At 39.7% G+C, this 20,058-nt stretch overlaps 1 protein-coding gene across 4 annotated transcripts in view; it reads right to left on the bottom strand.

The window, feature by feature from the left end:
* Positions 1-20,058, bottom strand: part of ELMOD1 (ELMO domain containing 1) — an 87,339-nt gene that overhangs the window by 44,828 nt on the left and 22,453 nt on the right. For 3 of the 4 annotated variants that reach the window (XM_042232876.1, XM_042232875.1, XM_004015994.5), the window contains 3 exons: positions 19,190-19,291; positions 508-653; positions 342-370 (listed from right to left, as the gene is read on the bottom strand). In XM_042232876.1, the coding sequence (XP_042088810.1) occupies positions 342-370; positions 508-653; positions 19,190-19,206 (192 nt within the window). In that variant the 5' untranslated portion in view covers positions 19,207-19,291. Of the gene's footprint in view, positions 1-341; positions 371-507; positions 692-19,189; positions 19,295-20,058 lie in introns of those variants that run through there. The other variant, XM_042232877.1, reaches the window with a different exon arrangement.

Raw genomic sequence — 20,058 nt, 5'->3', positions numbered from 1 at the left:
GCACAAGTGGTTTGTGATGGGAAAAAATTCTTTCTTCTCAGCTGTGTCCAACTCTTTGTGACCGCATGGACTGTAGCCTGCCAGGCTCTCTGTCCATGGGATTTCCCAGGCAAGAATACTGGGGGGGGTTGCCATTTCTTTCCCCAGGGAATACTTCTGACCCAGGGATTGAACCTGGGTCTTCTGCATTGCAGGCAGACTCTCTACCGTCTGAGCCATCATTGGATGGGAAGCCCACAGACAAAGGTATATTTTGTTTCTTAAAATTTTTACTTTTGGATGATTGGAGGTAAGCCTCCAAGTGAGAAGTTGCTGAAAAATACAGAAACAATTTTACTTACCTTACTTTTTGAATCTCTCAGTGACGTTTCTGGAAAAGAGATAATTTTAAAAGCTATTCAAATATCATCTTTCACAAGTGGTTTACAATTATTGTACTGAAATATAACACTGTATCCTCAATTACAGAAAGCCTACATTTTGCTTACTTTTTTGTTTCATGCTTACCAATTTTCATGGTTCTAGAAGCTCCAGGCTTGGTATTATAACAGATTCGTTGCAGTTCACATCTTCCAGTCAGTTTTCTCATTACAAATTTCAGGCAACGCCACAAAAATTTACAATAAAAATACAGGCACACCTGGATCAGCATTCTGTCAAAAATAAAAGACAGCACTCTTCCAACAGAACTCTGGAAGAGAATAGAAAGCAGCCACCACCAGCAAGCAACAAGCCCAGAAGAAAATCAACCATTAGACTTCTTGGGTTCACAAGCATATTTCATTATTTCAATCCCTTGTTACTTTATTTGAGGTAGCTACAAAATCCATCGTCAGGAGTGAAGCCTTAGTGTCCTGTAAGGACATACCTACTATGACAGCAAGCTCCAGAATGCCTACTCTAGTAAATTTTATACACCAACAGAGAGTGAAGCATGGGAATCCTTTCTTTTCCTACCTTTGCCTAAAAATATTTTTAAAACAAATCAGTACCTCGAATACAGAATCCTTCTGTTTTAGAAGCTGTCTCTCCTATAGACATGGGGAAGAACATGCTATATCAACTCTCATCTTCTGCCTCCATGAACAGCCTCTCAGCTCACCCTAGTAAATTTCCAGCTTTTCCTTGGTGCCTTTTTTGGCTGCTTATTTATTTCTTCCCGTGCTCCCATTTTTCTCCTTTCCTCTGCTTTTGTTTTGGTACTACTGTCCTCTGATGCTTGATTGTGTGGCCACCTGTCTTTTCTGCTGACCAATCCAATACTTCTTTCTTTTTTTTGAAATTTTACTTTATGATACTGTATTGGTTTTGCCATACATCAACATGAATACTTCTTGGATGTGCCAGAATGCCTCCTCATCAGCTCACTGAACAAGCATGTTGACCTTTGGTTCTCCAGCATTCTGATTTAAACTTTCCAAAATCTCCCCCTCTTGAAAAGTTTGTTCCTGGCTCCCGCTAAACAAAGTTTTCTTCATTGTACACCCTATCTCACTTCAATAAAGTATTGGAACTATACTTTACTGGACAAACTATAAGGTATATTGTCACCAATCTTGTACTTATCCACAATGTCTCTGGCACATGTGAATTTGTGTTTTATGCCAACTTTTAGTTTTTAATATAAGTCTACATATTTAATACATGAGTCTACATACTTAATATGTAAGTCCACATATTTAGTTTTTAATATGTCTACTACTTCATGATACTGTTCGGAGTCTCAAATGACTCAGGCTATAGAGGTAAAGATTTATTATCCAGGAACTTGTATTCAACTCATCTTCTCTGAATACTAGAGTTTCCCTAGAAGGTAGAGTTATTTTCCTAGAAGGCAGAATTATTTATAATACTTCTTATTGGTGTCATTTCTAAAAGATATTTTTCTCACATGTTCACTAATTTTCTCCAATTCTAACATAAGGTGATCCAGGGTCATTCAGATGAATTACTGTAGTTAACTAATTAATTAATTAGTGTAGTTAAGCCTCAATGATGTGATGAATCCCTGATTTGAACAAACACCTTAATTGTGTTCCTATGTTCAGTTGCTCTGGCTCCAATAATCTGAACAGCCTAAGTTAAAAACAACAATTCCAACAAACTAACTTGTACAAAAGCATGCAGTTTATATCATATATGCAAAGGGAACAGAGGAAACATATAAGTAACCAAAACTGCTACACTAAAATATGAGAGAATCCTTTGTAGATAATAAAATTGGATTCTAGAGTACCTAATAACAGAAAATATCCAAAGAACATATATGGAATAATATATCTTTTCTTATTATAAATAAAACAAAAACAATTTAACGATGATATACAAACAAGGAGAAAAAGATTGTCAGGATATACAACAAAAAGGTTAACAGAGGTTTTTCTGGGTAATGGAATTATGAGTAATTTTTACTTGCTTTTCTGGTTAAGTAATTTTCTTTTTTAATATACATTATTTTAAGAAATAATATATATTATTTTAAGAAAAAAGAAAGTTATAACAGTGATCACCAAAATGATTACAAACAAGTACATATGAAATTTCTATATGACATCAGATTCTACTGGAAGACAAAACAAATGGATTTACTGTGTTGTGAAGTCTGCAATTCAACTGTTTTAGTTAAATATGTTCTAAGATCTGTTAAGACTTAGATTACCAGCTTCTAAAAAATGTAACCCTGAAAATAATTAACAGAACATTTTAATTACATGAGTGAGAAATTATACAAAACTTCAACTTGCTCTCAAAAAATTGTCTATTTTTCCAACTACTGGATAGCTATGACAGAAGAAAAGATTGAGCAATATCCTTATTAACTGGTTATCAGCCAAATGGTAATGATATTAATGACTGGCTGGCATTAATCCTATTCAGTTCAGTTCAGTTCAGTAGCTCAGTCGTGTCTGACTCTTTACGACCCCATGAATTGCAGTACGCCAGGCCTCCCTGTCCATCACCAACTCCCAGAGTTCACTCAGACTCACATTCATCAAGTCCATGATGCCATCCAGCCATCTCATCCTTGGTCGTCCCCTTCTCCTCCTGCCCTCAATCCCTCCCAGCACCAGAGTCTTTTCCAATGAGTCAACTCTTCACATGAGGTATACAAAGTACTGGAGCTTCAGCTTTAGCATCATTCCTTCCAAAGAAATCCCAGGGCTGATCTCCTTCAGAATGGACTGGTTGGATCCCCTTGCAGTCCAAGGGACTCTCAAGAGTCTTCTCCAACACCACAGTTCAAACGCATCAATTCTTTGGCACTCAGCCTTCTTCACAGTCCAACTCTCACATCCATACACAACCACAGGAAAAACCATAGCCTTGACTAGACGGACCTTAGTCGGCAAAGTAATGTCTCTGCTTTTGAATATACTGTCTAGGTTGGTCATAACTTTTCTTCCAAGGAGTAAGCGTCTTTTAATTTCATGGCTGCAGTCACCATCTGCAGTGATTTTGGAGCCCAAAAAAATAAAGTCTGACACTGTTTCCACTGTTTCCCCATCTATTTCCCATGAAGTGATGGGACCAGATGCCATGATCTTCGTTTTCTGAATGTTGAGCTTTAAGCCAACTTTTTCACTCTCCTCTTTCACTTTCATCAAGAGGCTTTTTAGTTCCTCTTCACTTTCTGCCATAAGGGTCGTGTTATCTGCATATCTGAGGTTATTGATATTTCTCCCAGCAATCTTGATTCCAGCTTGTGTTTCTTCCAGTCCAGTGTTTCTCATGATGTACTCTGCATAAAAGTTAAATAAGCAGGGTGACAATATACAGCCTTGACGTACTCCTTTTCCTATTTTGGAACCAGTCTGTTGTTCCATGTCCAGTTCTAACTGTTGCTTTCTGACCTGCATACAGATTTCTCAAGAGGCAGGTTAGATGGTATGGTATTCCCATCTCTTTCAGAATTTTCCAGTTTATTGTGATCCACACAGTCAAAGGCTTTGGCATAGTCAATAAAGCAAAAATAGATGTTTTTCTGGAACTCTCTTGCTTTTTCCATGATCCAGCGGATGTTGGCAAGCGCAGGCGGCTGCGAGCCGGCTCACTAAGCACGGCTGAGAGGAGCTACCCGACGTCGAGGTCAGAGGCAGCAGCCAATGCCACAGGAACCGCTGAGAGGAGCTACCCCGCGTCCGAGGTCAGTGGCGGCCGGGAGAAGCCACCTCGCACCCGAGGCCAGGGGCGGTGACCTTGAGGAGCCACCCCAAGCCCAAGGCCAGGGCTGGCGGCCGGGAGGAGCAACCCGAGGAGCTGTGGCTGCGCAGGCACAGGAGGGCCAAGAGGAGCTATCCCACGTTGAAAGTCAGGAACGGTGGCGGTAAGGAGATACCCCTCATCCAAGGTAAGGAGCAGCGGCTGTGCTTTGCTGGAGCAGCCGTGAAGAGGTACCCCACACACAAGGTAAGAGAAACCCAAGTAAGATGGTAAGTGTTGCAAGAGGGCATCAGAGGGCAGACACACTGAAACCATACTCACAGAAAACTAGTCAATCTTATCACACTAGGACCACAGCCTTGTCTAACTCAATGAAACCAAGCCATGCCTGCGGGGCAACCCAAGATGGGCGGGTCATGGTGGAGAGGCCTGACAGAATGTGGTCCACTGGAGAAGGGAATGGCAAGCCACTTCAGTATTCTTGCCTTGAGAACCCCATGAACAGTATTAATCCTATTACTGTCAAAAATAAAGCTTTCCATGATATCTGCCCTTATGGTACCCATGTGCAACTTCCTGTAAAGTTTGTCTAGCATGTGGGCCGGCTACTCAGATGAAACCTCTTTAAGTCTATACATTAGGACTGCATAATAATCAGGTTCTTATAGTACTAAATCTTCCTAGAGAAAAGGTTCTAATTACTGTTTAGGTACAGTACAAGGCAATTAAGTTAAACTGCAGAAAATTTTCCCCATGCAAATTCTTCATCAGTTCAGTTCAGTCGCTCAGTCATGTCTGACTCTTTGCGACCCCATGAATCGCAGCACGCCAGGCCTCCCTGTCCACCACCAACTCAGATCTATACAAAGATGTGGCTTGAGACCTAGAGGTGTCCTTCTAGGTGGCAGGAAGCAGTCAGATGTAGAGTGACTTATAGCCCATCTATAATTTCTCTCACTGGCCTCCTTGCACATGGGAAGAAAATGCTTGGGGAATTATTTTGCATCAGATAGTATTACACAAAAGGAGAGAAAAGATATCATGTTCTATGCATTTCTTTTTTTCAGTTCCCCTGAGGATATTCACACTGTCAAGATGACAAAATCTGGTGGAAACCCACAATGAGGGGTTAAAGATGATCCCTCATTTCTTTTTTTTTCTTTTTTTCTTTTTTTTGATCCCTCATTTCTTAGGGCTCACTGCTCTGTAAAGTATTATCACAGTCACAGGAAGAATATCACAAATCATGAAAGAGAAATGCTCCTTTCAGTTGTGAAAGTGTTAAGTCACTCAGTTGTGTCTGACTCTGTGACTACACGGGCTGTAGTCAGTCAGACTTCTCTGTTCATTAATTCTCCAGGCAACAGTATTGGAGTAGGTATCCATTCCCTTCTCCAGGGGATCTTCCAGATCCAGAGATTGAACCTGGGTCTCCTGCATTACAGGCACTGACTTTCATACACTGCTTCCTTACCCTTTCATAATTTCTGGGCTGATAGTCCAATTATGCTATTTATCAATACTATTCGGGATATATTTTGATTTTTCCCCCTTGTTTTTCTAATTGGCCAACATGCCTACAAATATTTCATTAAGCAACCAGCTTGTTATGGTAGGCACTGTACTTTGTTTCTATGCGAGGTATTTTCCAGTCAATCATCAGATCAAACTATGTTTTGCCAGATACTATTTATTTTGCATTTAGATCATAAGGCATGGTCAGAGAAGGAAACATCAGTGCTACCTCTTAATTTGGAAGCCTTATTTTGATAAGAACAAGTACCCAAGTTGCTTCCTCATGAAAGGACCAGATCAGCAAAACCTCCATATGAGCACCTCAGGATGGCTGTTCTTCATCATCAAATGCCACCTACCAGTAGGTCATTCCTTAAATGTCTGAATCTATTTAAGTGCATTAATTGTAAAGTTTGTGAAAAAACTGCTTAAGGTCCAGAGAAAAAATAAAAATAAGTAAATATTTGGGAAGAATGTTAAAGTGGTTTGTCATGTTTATCCTGAAAAGGAAGAAATTTAAGAAGTGGATCTTTAAATGCTCTTAAGCTAATCAGTAGTTGGTTTAGGAAAAAAGAAAGAAAGGGAGGAGGGAAAAAGGGAGAAAGGTGTGTCCCTTTCCATTCTGTGTTTAGGAATAGGAACTTTTGGATTTATAGTGCTTTTCCTTCTTTTATCTCCTTTCTGACTGCCTGCTTAGAGTGAAGGCATCTCAAGATCAATGGAACAAAATAGAAAGCCCAGAGATAAATCCACACACCTTATCTTTGACAAAGGAGGCAAGAATATACAATGGAGTAAAGGCAATCTCTTTACCAAGTGGTGCTGGGAAAACTGGTCAACCACTTGTAAAAGAATGAAACTAGATCACTTTCTAACACCGCACACAAAAATAAACTCAAAATGGATTAAAGATCTAAATGTAAGACCAGAAACTATAAAACTCCTAGAGGAGAACATAGGCAAAACACTCTCCAACATAAATTACAGCAGGATCCTCTATGATCCACCTCCCAGAATTCTGGAAATAAAAGCAAAAATAAACAAATGGGATCTAATTAGACTTAAAAGCTTCTGCACAACAAAGGAAAATATAAGCAAGGTGAAAAGACAGCCTTCTGAATGGGAGAAAATAATAGCAAATGAAGCAACTGACAAACAACTAATCTCAAAAATATACAAGCAACTTATGCAGCTCAATTTCAGAAAAATAAACGACCCAATCAAAAAATGGGTCAAAGAACTAAATAGACATTTCTCCAAAGAAGACATACGGATGGCTAACAAACACATGAAAAGATGCTCAATATCACTCATTATTAGAGAAATGCAAATCAAAACCACAATGAGGTACCACTTCACACCAGTCAGAATGGCTACGATCCAAAAATCTGCAAGCAATAAATGCTGGAGAGGGTGTGGAGAAAAGGGAACCCTCCTACACTGTTGGTGGGACAGCCACTATGGAGAACAATGTGGAGATTCCTTAAAAAATTGCAAATAGAACTGCCTTATGACCCAGCAATCCCACTGCTGGGCATACACACCGAGGAAACCAGAATTGAAAGAGACATATGTACCCCAATGTTCATCGCAGCACTGTTTATCATAGCCAGGACATGGAAACAACCTAGATGTCCATCAGCAGATGAATGGATAAGAAAGCTGTGGTACATATACACAATGGAGTATTACTCAGCTGTTAAAAAGAATACATTTGAATCAGTTCTGACGAGATGGATGAAACTGGAGCCGATTATACAGAGTGAAGTAAGCCAGAAAGAAAAACACCAATACAGTATACTAACACATATATATGGAATTTAGAAAGATGGCAATGATGACCCTGTATGCAAGACAGCAAAAAAGACACAGATGTGTATAACGGACTTTTGGACTCTGAGGGAGAGGGAGAGGGTGGGATGATTTGGGAGAATGGCATTGTAACATGTATACTATCATGTAAGAATCGAATCGCCAGTCTATGTCCAATGCAGAACACAGCATGCTTGGGGCTAGTGCACGGTGATGACCCAGAGAGATGTTATGGGGAGGGAGGAGAGATGGGGGTTCATGTTTGGGAACGCATGTACACCCGTGGTGGATTCATGTCAATGTATGGCAAAACCAATACGGTATTGTAAAGTAAAATAAAGTAAAAATAAATAAATAAATATATATATATATATATATACCTGTGTGGCAGATCCCATTTGCTTTCTTTAATCCTATCCTTCTGTTCCTATTCTTAGAAGAATTACTGCCATATACTCTTTACCACCTGAACCCTATGTTCAGAGGGTTTAAAGCACAGTTTGTGTTGTTATCTCCTAACTTGAATCATCAAACCAACAGTCTTAGTTTTATTTAGGAAAATAGTTTGCTTTTATTTTTCATAACACTATCCTAGGTTTTCTTAGTTCTTATGGAAGATTCTCAAATCACTACTGTAAAGATCTGCTATATCTTATAGGAACTTAACAATCAAATTCTCAAGACTAAAAAAAGAAAATACTGTCACATCTCCTGTTCTTTTATATGTGTGTGCTTTTCTGTGTGTTTGTTTGCCATGCTGCATAGCTTGCTGGATCATAGTTCTCTGCCCAGGGATTGAATCAAGGCCCACACTGAAAGCACAGAGTCCTAACCACTGGACTGTCAGGGAATTCCCACCATCTCCTATTTTTAACAACTATATGTACAGGTTTTTTGTGTTTGTTTCTCTTTTTTCAATCACAGCTTTTTGATCATGTTCCAAAAGGAGCTACTGCAGTTTCAAAGATGAATGCCTTGCTTAAGCACTGGAAGAATCTGATTTAAAATAAGAGCTACTTATACAGTCTTATACAGCTACTTATACAGGGCTCAGGGTTCATGTCCCTGTCCAGGAGAGAAAAATGAATAAACAAGAGCTACTTACGCATGTTCTATTTCCAGCATTTTCTGTTACTGTTATTTACTAATACACTGCAGAGTGAAGTTTATGGTGGAATTCACAGCAATGCCCTTCCATAAGGCAAAAATGATCACTTTTATCATTTAACATTGATCCTCTAGTTTGCACAAGAATAGCCACCCAATGTAAATTATTCAAAATGAATCATATCTCTACCAAATAAAAGTGAGCTCCTGTCTTGTGCATCTTTGTTAGAGGAATCCATTCGGCAGTGATAAGGCCTGAAAATAGGACATGTACCTAGGACCAGGTAGTCTGCTTGTGGGGTGGGGCTGTGGGTACCTGTACGCTACTCTGTCATCTTAAATTTGTGATCCTGATATCTTCTTTTGAAACAGGAAAAGAAAAGTAGCTTATTTTGAATAGTTTCAATGAATTTGCTACTGAAAGTTAATTCTTCCTTGAAGGAGTCCTATAATAAACAAGAAGTACACTACTGGTGAGGAAAGACACATACAAAATAATCACAATTCTTGGATCAAAACAACTTTATTAAATAAAATACTTTTCATCTGAATGGCCATAAAGAACAGCAGACTACTAAATGTTTCCAACATCATATATACTTTCTGAAATGACATTTAAAACATTTTTAGTTGCTCTATTGAAGTTCCCAATTAGGAGCATTGGCTGCTGCTGCTGCTGCTAAGTCACTTCAGTCGTGTCCAACTCTGTGCGACCCCATAGACAGCAGCCCACCAGGCTCCCCCATCCCTGGGATTCTCCAGGCAAGAACACTGGAGTGGGTTGCCATTTCCTTCTCCAAAGAGCACTGGCAGTCAGCTGGAAATTAACTTGTCAACAGGTATTTGGCATAGTAAATGGGCCCTTCTAAATAATGAGAATCCATAGGAAAAGATGCTCTGGAGGACTTGATACATGAATTAGAAATGTGAAATCATACAAATAAACCATTTGTGGGCCTCTATCAATAACCTCAGATATCCGGATGATACCACCCTTATGGCAGGAAGTGAAGAGGAACTCAAAAGCCTCTTGATGAAAGTGAAAGAGGAGAGTGAAAAAGTTGGCTTAAAGCTCAACATTCAGAAACAAAGATCATGGCATCTGGTCTCATCACTTCATGGAAAATAGATGGGGAAACAGTGGAAACAGTGTCAGACTATTTTTTTGGGGCTCCAAAATCACTGCAGATGGTGACTGCAGCCATGAAATTAAAAGACGCTTACTCCTTGGAAGGAAAGTTATGACCAACCTAGATAGTATATTAAAAAGCAGAGACATTACGTTGCCAACAAAGGTCCGTCTAGTCAAGGCTGTGGTTTTTCCAGTGGTCATGTATGGATGTGAGACTTGGACTGTGAAGAAAGCTGAGCACCAAAGAATTGATGCTTTTGAACTGTGGTGTTGGAGCAGACTCTTGAGAGCCCCTTGGACTGCAAGGAGGTCCAACCAGTACATCCTAAAGGAGATCAGTCCTGAGTGTTCATTGGAAGGACTGATGTTGAAGCTGAAACTCCAATACTTTGGCCACCTCATGCGAAGAGTTGACTCATTGGAAAAGACTCTGATGCTGGGAGGGATTGGGGGCAGGAGGAGAAGGGGACGACAAAGGATGAGATGGCTGGATGGCATCACCAACTTGATAGACATGAGTCTGAGTGAACTCTGGGAGGGTGATGGACAGGGGGCCTGGCGTACTGCAATTCATGGGGTCGCAAAGAGTCAGACATGACTGAGTGACTGAACTGAACTGAACTGAGAGAAACAAGATTATTTCCCCCACACTGAGCAGCAGTGAGGCAGTGTACAGCCCCTTGGATGGAATTCCATCATCATTATTATTTTCTTTTTTGGCCTTGTGGCATGTGGGATCTTAGTTCCCTGACCAGGGATGGAACCTGCATGCCCTGCAGTAGAAGCACAGCGTCCCAGCCACAGGACCAGCAAGGAAGTCCGTCCCCGACTCTTTTCCATCATTCTTTATCTGAAGAGACAGGCTGCCTTCTAAAAGTAGTGGGTATAAATCTATCATGAATAGACATTATTCCAAATGCTATTTCTATAGTAAAGGACACTATTTTTTAATTCCAGGGACATTTTATATGAGGGATTAAAGAGCAATAGCTGACTGTGGTACAACTGAAATAATAAATTAATGGTTTATTCTTTTCCTTTCTAAGAAAAGAGACATTAACTTCTCTTAAATTACTAATGAGATCACTATTCAATTAAAAACAATGTTAAATCCACACATTTTACAAGATTTATTTTTAAAATTCAGGTTTTTTTCCTACTTGGACAACATGTTTACTAGTCTATTTATAAGGGAATCAGCAAACACGTTATACTTTGGCATTTAGGAAGCATTTAGACAAGGGGACTGATCAAGATGGCAGAGTAGGAAGACTGCTCACCTCCTTCATGGCACACCAAACTTGTAACTATTTACAGAGCAACAGTTGATAAGAAAGACCAGAAGGCTAGCAGAAAAGATCTTCAGAAAAGATCTTCTACAACTAAAGATATAAAGAAGGAACTACAACAAGACAGGTAGGAGGGGTGGAGATGAAGCACAGTCAGACTCCTGGGTAGGTGAGCCACAAATGAGAGAACAATCACACCTGCAGAGGGTGTCCACAGGAACAGAGTTCAAGCCCAACATTAGACTCCCCAGTCTGGGGATCCTGCACCAGGAAGATGAGTCACCAAAAGGTTAAGGTCTGAAGGCCAGTCAGGGGACCTGGAGAGCTGTAGGAAAAAAGACCTCACTGTTAAATGGTGCACACAAAATCTCACAGGGCTTCCCTGGTGGCTTGGTGGTAAAGAATCCGCCTGCTAATGCAGGAGATGCCAGTTTGATTTCTAGGTCAGGAAGATCTCTGAGAAGAAAATGGCCATCAGCCCAGTATTCTTGCCTGGAAATTCCCATGGACAGAGGAGCCTGGTAGGCTACAGTCCATGGAATCCCAAAGAGTCAGACATGACGCAGTGACTCAACAACAACACAAAATCTCACATGCTCTGGTAACTAGGGCAGAAGCCATCATTTGAAAGGAGCCTGGGTCAGACCTACCTGCTGATCTTGGAGAGCCTTTTGGAGAGGCAGGAGGCAACTGGAGCGCACCCTGGGGACACAGACACTGGCAGCAGCCATTGTGAGGAGTGTGTGCTACCACAGGGACATGTGTGCCGGCAATTGCCATTTTAGAATCCTCCCTGGGACTTATTAGCTCTGGGACCTGGCCCTACCCACCGGCCTGTCAGCCCCAGTACTGGGATGCCTTAGGCCAAGCAACCAGCTGGGTAGGCACACAGTCCCATCTACCAACAGGACTCCTGCCTTAAGACCCCCTGCCCACCAGAGGGCCCAGGACCTGGCCTCACACACCAGGGGAATGGGACTAGCCCTAGGACCCCAGGGCCTCAGCCCTACCCACCAGCACACTGAAACCAGCTCCAGGACCCCATGTCCTACAGCCTGAGACCCTAGGACCAGGGCTCACCCACCAGGAGACAGACATCACTTCCAGGACCACAGCAATACCCCCACAGTCTAACATGTCACAACCCAGCCTACCCAACAGCAGGCCAACACCAGTTCTAAGATCTCTCAGCCAGGCATCCTAGGATTCAGCCCCTAGATCACTAGTGGGCTTATATAAGCTTTGGGACACCCCAGACTCTGTAGCCAGCTGCGTCAGGAGTTGGCCTCACCCAGCAACACACAGACACCACCCTATATTGGCTCCAGGACCCCCAGGGCTGTGCAGCTGGAACACCCAGAACCTGGCTCTGCCTACCCCAAGCTGATAGGATACCAGTTCTAAGACATTTTGGACCCCTCAGCCAGTCATTGTGGGATCCAGCCCCACTCACCAATGAGCTGAAACTATTTGGGGACACTCCAGGCCATGCAGTGGGCCATGTAATGAACAGGCTCTGCCCATCAACAGGCCAACATTTGATCAAAGACCCCCAGCCCCACAGACACTTGTCCTAGATCCCAGGTCAACCCACAAGAGGGCCAACACTAGCCTCTGGAATCCCCAACGTGCTATACTGAGCTGTCTTGTGACCCATCCCTGCCCCCAGCTGCCAGCAGCTTCTGCACAAAGCAGGCTTTGCAACCAACTGAGCAAGGCAGGGGTAGGGGTGAGGGGTGAGAACAGCCATGCCAACCAGACCATCTACAGTATTCAGCCCACTACTGTAGAAGGTGGAGAAGGAAATGGCAACCCACTCCAGTACTCTTGCCTGGAAAATTCCATGGATGGAGGAGCCTGGTAGGCTGCAGTTCATGGGGTCACAAAGAGTTGGACACGACTGAGCGACTTCACTTTCTTTCTTTCTATAGTTCCTTTTGGGGAAGGAAATGGCAGCCCACTCTGATGTTCTTGCCTGGAGAATCCTATGGACGGAGGGGCCTGGTGGGCTACAGTCTATGGGGTTTCAAAGAGTCAGACATGACTAAGCAACTAACACACACAGTAGAAGGATGCATGTAGTCCACATAGGGGCCACCCCACGAGCACAGAGCTCTGGTGATAAGAGGTGAGTGTACTGCTGGGACACGTAAGACATCGCCTATGAAAGACCACTTCTCCAAGGTCAGAAAAAAATACATACAAATAAAAACAACAGAAACTGGAGCCTATTATACAGAGTGAAGTAAGCCAGAAAGAAAAACACCAATACAGTATACTAATGCATATATATGGAATTTAGAGGGATGGTAACCATCCCTGTATGCAAAACAGCAAAAGAGACACAGATGTATAGAACAGTCTTTTGGACTCTGGGGGAGAGGGTGAGGGAGGGATGATTTGGGAGAATGGTATTGAAACATATATATTAACATGTGTGAAACAGATCGCCAGTCCAGGTTCGATACATGAGACAGAGTACTTGGGGCTGGTGCACTGGGATGACCCAGAGGGATGGGATGGGGAGGGAGCTGGGAGAGGGGTTCACGATGGGGAACATGTGTACACCTGTGGTGGATTCATGTCAATGTATGGCAAAACCAATACAATACTGTAAAGTAATTAGCCTTCAATTAAAACAAATTTATATTAAAAAAATAAAAATTAAAATTAAAACAGCAAATCAGGCAAAATGAGATGACAGAGAAATATCTTCCCAAGGAACAAGATAAAAGTCCAGAAGAAGACCTAGGTGAAGTAGAGATAGACAATTTACCTGATAAAGAGGTAAAGTTCATGACTTTAAAGATGTTCAAAGAACTTGGCAGAAGATTGGATGAACAGAGTAAGAAATTAGAATTTTTTAATAAGATTTAGAAAATATTAAGAAGAAGCAAACAGAGGTGAAGAATACAATAATTGAAATAAGAAATGCTCTAGAAAGAATCAACAGTAGCTTAGATGAGGGAGAAGGCAATGGCAACCCACTCCAGTACTCTTGCCTGGAAAATCCCATGGACAGAGGAGCCTGGTAGGCTACAGTCCATGGGGTCGCAAAGAGTTGGACACGACTGAGCGACTTCACTTTCATGCACTTTAGAAGGAAATGGCAACCCACTCCAGTATTCTTGCCTGGAGAATCCCAGGACGGGAGCCTGGTGGGCTGCCGTCTCTGGGGTCGCACAGAGTCAGACACGACTGACAACCCTTAGCAGCAGCAGCTTAGATGAGACACAGGAACAGATCAGTGAGCTGGAAACACAGTAGTGGAAATCACTGAAGCTAAACAGAGAAGAAAAACAAATGAGGCCAGTTTAAGAGATCTCTGCGACCACATCAAGTATACTAACATTCACATTATACGGGTCCCAGAAAGAGAAAAGGGAGAAAGGGACAGAGAATATATCTGAAGACCTAAGAGTTGAGAACTTCCCTAACCTGGGAAAGGAAACAGACAGAGCAGGAGGACAAATATTGCAGGTTCAAAAAATATGTCACGGCAAGCTCTGGTGAGATCACCTATAGGAAACTGCCTAGAAAACTATTCAGGTTAACATATTTCAACAAGGGTATGGATACTTTGTTTTAATACAGGAAACAAAATAATTTGAAATATATATGTGTAAACATGTATACCTCTGTATGGGTCTATATATAATATATATACATATATACAGATATATATATATTATACATATGTATATTTATGTATGTATATACATATGTGGTATGTATGTATGCGTCCTAAAAAAAAAGAGAAAACTATGGCTAAAAGTACCAGTCTACAATGAGAGAGGTATTCAGATGCACCATAAATCTACCATTTATTCAGGACTTTGCTTCAACATCCAAAAAATAAGCTCAGTTAAAGTCTCAAGCGAGGCTAGTGAAATTCTGCAAGAACTACATGACCCTGCACCTTCAGTCCTTCAAAAGCAGTGGAAATGCTACCCAATTAAATAGGAGTGTCTGAAGTCTGACTTCAAATCTAGCCTCAATAAAGCTATGAGCTGTGTGACTGTGCTCAAGCTACTCATAATGGAAGGATTGGACTAGATATCTGGCTCTAAGATAAAGTTAGACATATGTTACAAGGGAAAAAGATTTTTTTTTTGATCTGACATATTTTTCTATAAGGGTTTCCCTAGTGGCTCGAACAGTAAAGAATCCACCTGCAATGCAGGAGACCCAGGTTCAATTCCAGGGTTGGGAAGATCCCCTGGAGGAGGAAATGGCAACCAACTCTAGCATTCTTGCCTGGAGAATTCCATGGACAGAGGAGCCTGGTGGGCTACAGTCCACAGCGTCACAAAAGAGTCGGACATGACTGAGTGACTAACTTTCACTTTCAGGTTCATTTTTTTCTTTAAGGTCCATATTATTTCTTGGTAAAAGTGTTACCATGGTTCTGGGCTGTTTTATGCCATACTTCCAAAGGTGTCCAAGAACTGCCCCCAAATTTATCTTTGCACCTTATCTTGTACTGACCCTAAACAGGATTTACCTCCAATAAACCTTGACCACATGATGCTTGTGGCAGCTGGTCAGACTTCCTTAGGCTTTGCTCATAGCACCTTCTCCATCTATTACATCCTCAATCTCTTTCCTTCAACATCAACTCAGTGAAGCCTTCCCTGAATATTCCTGTCACAAAATAGCTGCAGCATGTCACCAATCACATTCCTTCTTACACCTTAATTTTGTAAGTGTGGCTTTATCTCGTTACCAAGTGGTATGTTAGCTTAGAGAAGGGGCCACCTCATATTCACTTTTGTATCACCCAGAATGCCTCACAACAGGTATACAGTTAAGGGAGTAACATGATACAAAAATTAAGAGAAAAAAAACTTTGAAGTCAGATAGGCATGCATTCAATATCTGTGTGCTTTGCACGAGTTTGTTTTTAACTTTGCTAAACTTTTTGCCCTGTGCTATAAGATGAAGTATTAATGCCTATTTTGTTACAATTGTTAAGAAGAGAAAATGAAAGTTAAAATGTGGCACAGTACTGGAATTTTTAGTAGTACTAAAGGCTTGCTTACTAATTTAATCAGTGGATGAAGATATTAACCAAGTGTGAATGACTTCTAAAACCCCATTTACAGATATTTTTGTGAACTGGAAGCCTAGATCTACTAATCATACTACTGAAATATTGTTTTTCCCTCTGCTGTTTCACAGCCAGGATTTGGGTACAAGTCTGCTCTATATCTCAGTTTCTCCCATGGAGTTTTGAGGTTGGCAGATGTTTTCATTTTCCTCTCTTCTGCCTAAGGAAGGAAAAGTAAGCAGTAAGGTCCATGCCAAGAAACTGAGATCTTGAGGCTGAAATAGTTGGAAGCAATTATCTATATGGGGTGACTTCTAACATCCCCTTTATTAGAAAAATTCAAAATTAGTAATGTTCCAGTGATCTTAAATGTATATAATCTCAATAACTAAATTCTAGTAAAGGAAAAGATCTTAATATAAGTGTTAGGTCCTCTCTATTATAAACATCAATTGAATTGAAATTAATGAAATAGATTAAATAAACTAAACTCTAAGCTTCAGTTCTATTTCAGATTCAAGTGTCCCCTCTTTCTGATCACACATAGACACACTTTCTTCTCACTTTTATTCCCTCACTTTTATTCACTTTTATTTATTTTTTTAATGTAGATCATGGCTAAAGTAATATTGAGTGACTATGGGGTACTTATCCAATATCCCATATCTAATGTCAATTTAAAACACACCCTACAGCTGGGTGTATTAATCCTATAGCATTTATTTCTAATATCTCATGTAATGTTTTTCTATTCCCTTAAGCTTTGAGTAGTTACACCATTAACATATGTGATGGTAGCAGGTAGTCACAGAGAAGAGTGTGGGTTCCATGTACCTTAAATGTGGATTAAAATTCATTTTTTCCCCACATTTGGTTTCTTTAAGATTAACTTCATTTCTTCTGAGGCTGTACATGACCTCAGAAATTGCTCATTCTAGAGTAACTCAGAAGTTGATGAATCACTCTGTGGGCTTTTAAATGACACTGATTCTCCTCAGTGAAAGTCAGCACCTTATTCTGCATAATATATTTGCTGAGCTCAGGAATTAACACATGATTTGTTCAAGTTATATTTATGTAACTTTCTCTTTGGTTCCAATGAAAAGATTGCCAAATTGTCCAGCATCTGTAGGAACGGACCACAGGGAACAGAAGGAAATCTAAATGATCTGATAGAGCCTGTGATGTAGGATTCTTGCTCCTTGCCCTCTTATTCCTCCAAATCCAACAAACATTAACATATAATGAATACACACAAGTTATAACTTAATAAAAAGAATTAAAAACAAAAATTAAAGTCAAAAGCAATAATCAACTAAGAAGAAATGATGATTGAGTTTCCTTTTGTTATTTCAAAACCAAGGATTAATGAGAAAATCCTCGTTTCTTTCTTGATGTGTAGCTTATTATCCTAGCTTCAGTTTCAATGTTAAGTCATGTTTATAAAACAAGTGTGCCAAATTAAAAGAGAACAATTTGTATCAGAACACATAACTGATAGGGATATGCCAGTTCCATCACCCTTGGTGCTGCTCTGTGTGAAATTAGAGTGGTAGATTTTCCACTGTATCGGTTTTAAATCATCAAATACAAATTAATATTAAAAATATAATCTATATACTTATGCAATTTAACATAAACTAATAGAAACAAATGCTATTTCTCTTTAAATGGCTGGTTGTGAGGCCACTCAAGTTTTTTAAAACAAATAAAACATTGAAGAAGAAATTCAGTAGTTCAAGGCTTGGTACATGCTTCAGCACTACCTCCCCCGCCTTTACAAAAGGAACTCCTAATCTTCAACCAATACTAAAGCTCTCTGTTAATATGATTCTACAACTAAAAAATACCACATTTACATTCAAGGGAGATTTACAGTTACTAATTTTTCATGAATGTGTAAATAGATAGGTTAATTGCCATGGCAACCAAAAATGTATGAGTTAAATCCTTTGATGGTAAATGCCCCGATGATTTTTCAAATACTATCTTTTTACACATCTAAAATAAACAGGTTGAGGAATATTCTGTACAACAAAATAAATGCTAATATATGTAAATAATTTAATTCTAACCTTCTGAGAGATTTTCACAATTCTAAGATTGGATAAACACCAGTAGCCACACCAAAACATAGTGAATTCCACACAAATGATTTAGGTGCTCCAGAAATAACAATGCAATGAAAACCAGTGGGAAAAAGAAAATCTTAAATTGCATCTACTGAAAGAATTAAATCACTTCCTAAAAGAAATAAGCCAACTAATTATTTTCTTAGAGAAAATAGCCAGAACAAGGGATGAGAATATGAAATATAGGTAAGTCACCATCTTGCAGGAAAGAAACTCAATATTGTAGAAGGTGTGTTTTATTTTGTAACATTCAGGATCAAATTAACTTTATTTTGTCATATTTTAATTTAAAGTAAAATTTCTCTGAGCATTTTATTTATTGAACTGTGAATGACAGTCAATACTCTTAAAAATAATTATGACCATATGTCCAACTAAATGGCTTTCAAAACAAAACAAGATCATTCTAAAATACACAAACATATGGCACCCTATACGACAAAATATTCAGGGAACCAAAAATTAATGCAGATTTCAGAGGCATCACTGAGGCAGGAAAAGCAAAAGTTTAGAATATATATTTTTCTCCAAAAATGAAAATTTGAAAATGCTTGTATGGATTGGCCGGCCAACCAAAATCTATATTCAAAATTACTTTTTTCAAAGAAAATGATTCTATACAAATTATACTGATTCCTTGACTACTAATTCCTCAAACCTAAACCTTTGGGCTTTATAAACACAAAGCATCCAAGTATACCTGCCCCATGTTTTTGTGCCTATATTCTCTTGTAATCTCCTATTTGCAAGTGCTCTTGTAATCTCCTGTAATTTTCTATTTGCAAGTGTTCTATCTTAGCATCAGTATGCATATAAAGTTAGCAGAAGGAACTCTATGGCCAAATTATTCTTAGCCAAAATAGAATGCTATTTCATGCAATCCAAAGAGACCTGCTTATAGGATCACAAATGGTGAACTGAAATACTATACTAATTGTTAAGGAAATCTCTCCATTTCATAGGGCTCATCCAGGAAACCATAAATACTCACCTCAGGAAGTGCTTCATTGTGACTATTTTGATTATCCAGATGTTATACAAACTGTTCTTAAGTAATTGTCTCCAAATTTGCCTTTGTCAAAGTAAATGTAAACTGTGGGAAGAAATTAGATATATTGTTAATGGGGCTAGAAAAATCAAACCCCAAACTTCTGCTAATCTTAGTAAGCAGATAAGGTGCTATGTACCCAAAACTTTAACAACCAAACTGACCACACAGCAATGCAATTCAATGGGTGGAGATTAAAGCTAAAGCCTTTCACTTTATAATTATACAATGTCTTTCAAGTCACTTGCTGGAGAAATTGTTAGTTTCATGAACAATCTCTTCAATAGTAAACTTTTCATCTATTTTGGATACTGTTCCTATATCTTGAAGAACAGTATTTATATGAAAGATAAAAACGAAAAACCAATAAATTAACTATTCTGATTTCCAGATATCTGATGGTCTTAAATCTGGTAGCCTCAACCTTTCAGAAGTATAACTCAAAAAATAACTAGAAGCAACTGGTGATGTTTTTTTAAGCTAAAAAAAAAAAAAAGCTGATAAAAAGCAAGTACTCCAAACAAATGAATAATACGTCCCTAACCCCATCTCTGGAGGGCACTCTAAATAAAATGGTGAAATTATATATTTCTTTCATGCATGTCAGTTTACAACACACTTTCACAAAATCCACAATATCAAGGTAATGGTCTTCTTCCAACAAGGAAGGACACCAGCAGCTGCCTACAAAGCAGTAAATTGGGATGAGATATGAAGAAACATATAGAGAAGAGAGAGGGGCTGAGAGCAACAGCAGAATGAAGTTACCTCAATGAAAAAGAGAAAAACAACACTAGCTGCAACAAAGACAA

This window comes from Ovis aries, chromosome 15 (genome assembly GCF_016772045.2).
Source record: "Ovis aries strain OAR_USU_Benz2616 breed Rambouillet chromosome 15, ARS-UI_Ramb_v3.0, whole genome shotgun sequence".
Lineage (NCBI taxonomy): Eukaryota > Metazoa > Chordata > Mammalia > Artiodactyla > Bovidae > Ovis > Ovis aries.
Note: the sequence above shows the minus strand (reverse complement) of the source record. Positions and strands in the feature narration are given on the sequence as shown.